At 37.8% G+C, this 6,000-nt stretch overlaps 1 protein-coding gene across 1 annotated transcript in view; it reads right to left on the bottom strand.

The window, feature by feature from the left end:
- Positions 1-6,000, bottom strand: part of TANC2 (tetratricopeptide repeat, ankyrin repeat and coiled-coil containing 2) — a 2,676,984-nt gene that overhangs the window by 301,791 nt on the left and 2,369,193 nt on the right. The window contains exon 19 of the mRNA XM_044055212.1: positions 4,913-5,036. Within this exon, the coding sequence (XP_043911147.1) occupies positions 4,913-5,036 (124 nt within the window). The remainder of the gene's footprint in view (positions 1-4,912; positions 5,037-6,000) is intronic.

Here is a 6,000-nt window from a genome sequence, read left to right on the forward strand (position 1 = left end):
TCTATTATCATATATTTTTGTGACATCCAAAACATCTCTATACATAGCCTTAAATGCTCTCTCAAATAATTTCTTTCAATTTCAGTTTTAAACTGCACAATTTCTTTTTGGCTTCTCCATTAAAAGTCTGTATTACATACAAGTTCCATGGAGTAATGTCTTGTTCAGCCTCCTCAAAGAAAATTTCACAGAATTAATCCTTATGAATACAAACAAAAGCTCTTACATCTCTGGGTTCTGCCCCATGACTATGAAGCTGTCCCATACCTCATACCCTTCTAGTTCCTTCTCTAGCTTGTTGCTTATCCTTACATAAAATCTTCTTCTAATTTCTACCTTTTTTCTTTGGTTTCTTTCACATTCTCTCACCATCTGCATGTATGATTTCTTTTCTTCTTTCTTCTCTTGTGTATTTTCATTCTCTTGAATTCTATCCATTATTGCCCCATATGATGCTGCCTTTTCGCTTTCCGGCTCACTTTGATCTAGTAATTCTTTTAAGTAGACATCCCGCAACCCTCCAGACTGGAGGGTTGTAATGACACATTCTGTTGCAGAAATATCCATTGCAAACAGATTTTGCTAAAAATATCTTTGGAACTCAGCATTGTGCCATCCTCTGCCCATTTTTCTTTTCCTTTTGTTTCATTTACATTATCTCTGCCATCCTCCTCCTCCCTGGTCTCTTCTGACTCCTCTATCAAATTAGCTTCAACAGCTGTTCGATTAACAGAATTTACCTTCTCCATATCAACTACCACACATTCCTTCTCCTCCATGCTCTCTGCTTCTCCAAGCTGCCTTCATGCTGAGAATGGAAGACAGGAAGTGCCACACTGAATTTGTCCTCATATGATCGTTAGTACAACAAGCAGGGGAAGTTCCCTGATGCTGTGGACAAATTTCCCCTAGTAGTAGAAATGCCATCTTGGGTCTCCTCTGAAAAGAGACCACTAGCCTAGTAGGACTGCCCTGGTCAACAAAGGATAAATAAATAAAAATTAAAGGGGTTTTCTTAATAGTTGAACATGGAGGAGTTCCATGTCATTATCTAATGAGTCTGTAGGTGGAATATTGAAGAATATGGAGAAACATTGCTACATTAAGTGTCTTCATCTAATGTGGGGGGCCAGATCATGCGAGAGTCAATGAAAGCCTGTACTGATGGAGTGTTTTTGTTGCTACTGAAGATGATTACTGTGATGATGCATAAGGTTTCCCAGGGTAAGGAATGCTTATAGGGAATTGAGTTTTTAATTAAGGCTCCTAGCATTGAGCAGCAATACATTAATGTTATCCAGACGGCTATGAAGACAGTTGGAATGTGCAAATCCATGTTTCCTGATGCTTACTTATGTGGACTGCAGGAAGAGTTGCACAAATGAGGTTTAGAGTTAATTTAGTGGAGGTTTTATCTGTCTAAAGCAAACAGTGTAAGTCTACACATGAAGAGCAATGTGCCACCTACTGCAAAAATAACCTGTTTGTGCAACTACCGAATACACAAAGTACAGTGGGAATGGGGGGGGGGGTTTATAAAGAAAGCTAAGGCTCCAAATGTGTTTATGCGCGTGGTGTGCCAAGCCAATACATGATGAGTATATCAAGTTAAATCACCTTATTAGTAACACAAAAAAATAAGCAATTTAATGTTCGGTAGAGCATACCAACCAATAGCAAGCCACTTGAATTTAGCCTTAGAAACAAGTGATGCCCACAACTTGAGGACCTTCTGCTGTAAGAAAAAAAACAGTAAACTAATTTCGGCAAATATTCACTAATTAAGCCAATCACTGTATTAGTCAAGAATGATAAATAGTGGTGATTTGTCTATTGGCTACTACCTGGCTACTAATAGTGCTGGTCTCACCACAGCCACATTCAGCTGGGAATCAGTGCTGCTTTGCTCCTCTCACCATAAGCAAAACTGCAGTACTAATCACAAGCTGGTTCTTAAAAAGCAGATGACAGGCTCTTTGGTAATCAACAGCCTTGTCCCAAATGTTCTATGGGTCGATAAGCTTGTCGTAACTTTCTTATAGTAGATTCCCTGGTAGGACATAAGCTACCAAACTATCCAAAACCAGAGTACTCAGAGAAGCCCCATACACACTGGCTAGTCAGAGCCTGTCAGGAATCAATATATTGTTTTCCTTAGAAAGCTGGCTCCTAATGAGTTTTCAGGCTTTTCAGTGATTGCTAGTCTCTAGGAAGGCTATAACACTATGCCCTGTGCTCCTACTTTCATCAAGAGAAAAACAGAAGGACTACTCCAAAGCTGATTCCTGAGATGTGGTCTGTAGGCAACCAGTGATTAGTAGGATTGCCCAGCTGTTTCTGATTTCAAATGTGGGATGGAACAAAATGGATTAACTCTCTGTACTGCAGTGTGCACCACTGCACCAAACAGTGGAAGATATTTTATTTATTTTATTTTACATTTCTTTACCAGGAAAGTCTGACTGGACACATGTCCTTTTCCAGCAGAAAAATTCTAACAATACGAGAGAGTGTAACTAAAGTTTTAACAGTCTAATGGGAAGACCTTCCTAGTTTGAACTTCGAGATTACTAGTATGAGCAGACAAGATGAGATTGGTAGGAATTTCCAAAGTCAAATGTAAAAGGGTGGGCCACTGAGTTTAACATAACAGAGAAAGGTTGAGGGGTTAGATGGGAGATGTAGTTAGAGGCAGCTCCAAAGGAAAAACATTTTCCTTTTCTATTAACCTTAAATAATAAATGTTACTTCTCAGCTCTTCCCACAGACCACATAGCCTTAATCACTTTGCAGTCAGAGTTAAGAACAGAAAATAAACATTTCCTAACTTGCCCTATATACTCACTTATACAGCTATAAGATTAAAAAAAATAAAATAAAATATAAATGTAAAACAAAAGAAATTTAAGCTAAAAGAAACTGCAATAAATAACAGCAAAAGAATAAAATCACTATAGAACAGCAAACAAATATATAATTCCAAAGTAGTTTCAAAACAGCAGGTCAATATCAACTCCAAAAGACTGTATAAAATGGCAACTATGTGCTCCATAATTTAACTATTCTACACTGAAAATAAAATGTTTCCCGCTTTTGTCCTGAATATTTGTCAGTAAGTATTAACAAAATATTGCACTTTGTTTCCATATCTTATCATATCTGGAGTCTGACAGTTGGCTTAGAGGATTAAGGAGCTGTTAACAAGTTGTTCCCTGTGGACCAGTGGGGCAAGGTTTGATTCCCCCTCAGCTTCCACTGCCTAAGTGTGACTGAGCAATTCACTTAACCTGACACCGCGCCTGGGCAGAGTCTGAAAAAGGTCCGTTGAGATCAGTGCTCTACCCCGGAACACAAATATAAATAAATAAATAAATAAATAAATAAATAAATAAATAACTCTACCATAGATTGAAAAGCAATTTCTTTAGAACATGTTTAGGCCAAGATTAAGTCACCCCTGTACAAACCATACTTGACAAAGTGCAACCTAAGCTTCTTTAACATCTGTTCATATATAAGCATTCTGCCCCACAGAACATGTCACATAAGAACTCTCTTTTTTAATATCACCAGACCTGTAGATACAAAAACCTGTCCTATAGTCAATTAATGACTTAATTAAGTTGTTAAACAGTGCAATTACAACATCTATATGCCTCAATGAGACTGTTTTAAAATGGTTTTAATAATACATGAAACACATTCTAACCCCTTATTTAATATGAGGACTGAAATTTAACTCCTCATTTACTACAACACAAGATTCTTGAAGTAGGAAAACACACCTTACTACTATCTTGTTTCACAGCATAAGGATACTTGCTGTTTAGCTGGACCCAAATGTACTTGCATTTTTAACTACTAATATGTACATGACTGTTGCATGCACAAATGGATAACATATCTCAAAATGACTGCAGTGACTACCACTACGCCTCATCACTACTCCTACTACTTACCATCATCAGCAAATGTAAGTACCCAGCAGTCTGATGTTGTAAACACAGCTGCCATGAAAACATTAAACAAGAATGGTCCCAAAACATACCCCAGATACAACTTTCCTGGAAACTAACAGCTTTTACTTAATCTCCATATTTTCACTTTAATGCTCTATTTATAGCCATTTTATAACCATCTTACAATGAACAAGATACAACTGCAGTCTTTAAGCAATGATGCAACAACAATACAATGCCAAGGCAAGGAAAATGTCATCTAGAAAAAAAGACCGTCATATCTGGGTGGGAGGTTGGCTAATGGTTAAGGTGTTTACCATACAGACACAAGGTGCACGGTTTGATTTTCACGTGGGGTAGTTGGCTAGGCTTAAAATGGCCCACAAGGGTAGTTAGCTTAGTGCTAATCTGAGTCAATATGCCTAACAAAAAAAAAACAAAAAACAACTGTATAAGACCAGAGCAAATGTGTCATACAAAAGCTTCCTGAATAAAAGCATGATGACAGATGTCTCTAACTAAAAGGTTTGATATTTGCATGTACTTTGGCAATACCCTCTCAAAGCAATTACCTATAATACATGGAGGGTTAACAGGCCAGTCATTATTTAGTAAACTTGCTCACCTTACTGGCATAGTATTACCTAATTTCTATAGATTAGAAACATGCCCTTTTTGCAAGCACTACTGGAAAAAAAGTATAGATAGTCACAGATGTAACCCCTTATTTAACAGGGGAAGGAACCATTAATATTTTCTGGACATTCTGGAGCATTCTTATTGATTCTGTTTAACACTTATGTTTCAGTGCAAGCACTGTCATCTGAATGGTATGGAATCTTGCATCACCTATTTATGAAGGGTTCTTTTTGGTCTTTCCGATATAAAATTCACAGTGACATCTTAACAGACTTGGGGGTGAGTAAGTTAAAACAAGTTAACAGATAACTAACCTTGAGCAAGAAGAAACTCCACAGTGCTCAGGTGTCCTTCTGATGCAGCCATCATTAAGGGGGTCCGACCCTGTTTATCTGCCATGTTGACATCAGCACCATGGGTTAGCAACAAATCCACAATCTGAAATTACACAAATTTTTATGAGTTAGGAAAAGCTGTAGCAAAAGAACTAGTTTTGAATTTAGAAAAGCTCACATCAAAGTCAGTATCACCTGCACAGAAGCATGAATGACCCACAAAATACTATGTAAACAAACAGCATAACCTGACATATTAAATGCTCTGACTTATCAGTGCTTAATCTCAAATTCATTAAAATAACAAGACAATGTTTTCTGTAGTACCTTTAATCAGACTTTATAAAGCTATTCTTATACTAGTACAATTTACTTTTCAAGACAAGCTCATCTATGTTGTGTAGTACTTCATCTTTTCAGTCACGTGTTTTATGAAGTACAGGGCAACATTCATAGAAAACATGGTTACAATATGTTTTTACTACTCAAACCTGTGACAGAATTAGCCTTCATAAAATAAATAAGAAAACAACTATAGTATTTGCTATTTTTCTCCCGCTGCGCATTTCCAAAGGTCCTATCATTAGGTCTCTGAACTGCTACCTTTTACCTCAAGTATGCTTTTCTCCTGAGACTTGCACCTGACTGCTCACACTCTGATATGGTTATCGGACAGCCCTTCGTCCAGCTTGACTTTTGCCACACAGCACTGCACTACGAACTTAGCTTTTTCCTCTCTCTGTTACCTGCCAGAGACTGGCAAGCTGTAGCAAATAGCTGTACAGATGGAAATGATGGCAGCAATCAATGTTGACTTTACAGTTTTGAGAGCCACTAACAGCTTAAATGGATTGGGGACCCACCAAAAGAATTAAGAGTGAACTGCCAGCCAAACAGCATTGGTTTGGGTGTCTGCACTTTCTGCAGGTTTCCTCTGATCATTTAGCATCCTGGGCGAAGAAGCATCTTAAGCTGGTTTGCTCATTCTGAAGATGAGTGGGTGAGATTTCATGTTGCCACATCCTTCCCTCAAGGAAAACTTGCAATGTTTTGTACATATGAGTGAA

The sequence above is a fragment of the Protopterus annectens genome, chromosome 13.part0, assembly GCF_019279795.1.
Source record: "Protopterus annectens isolate FY-2018-M chromosome 13.part0, PAN1.0, whole genome shotgun sequence".
In the NCBI taxonomy this organism is placed as follows: Eukaryota; Metazoa; Chordata; order Ceratodontiformes; family Protopteridae; genus Protopterus; species Protopterus annectens.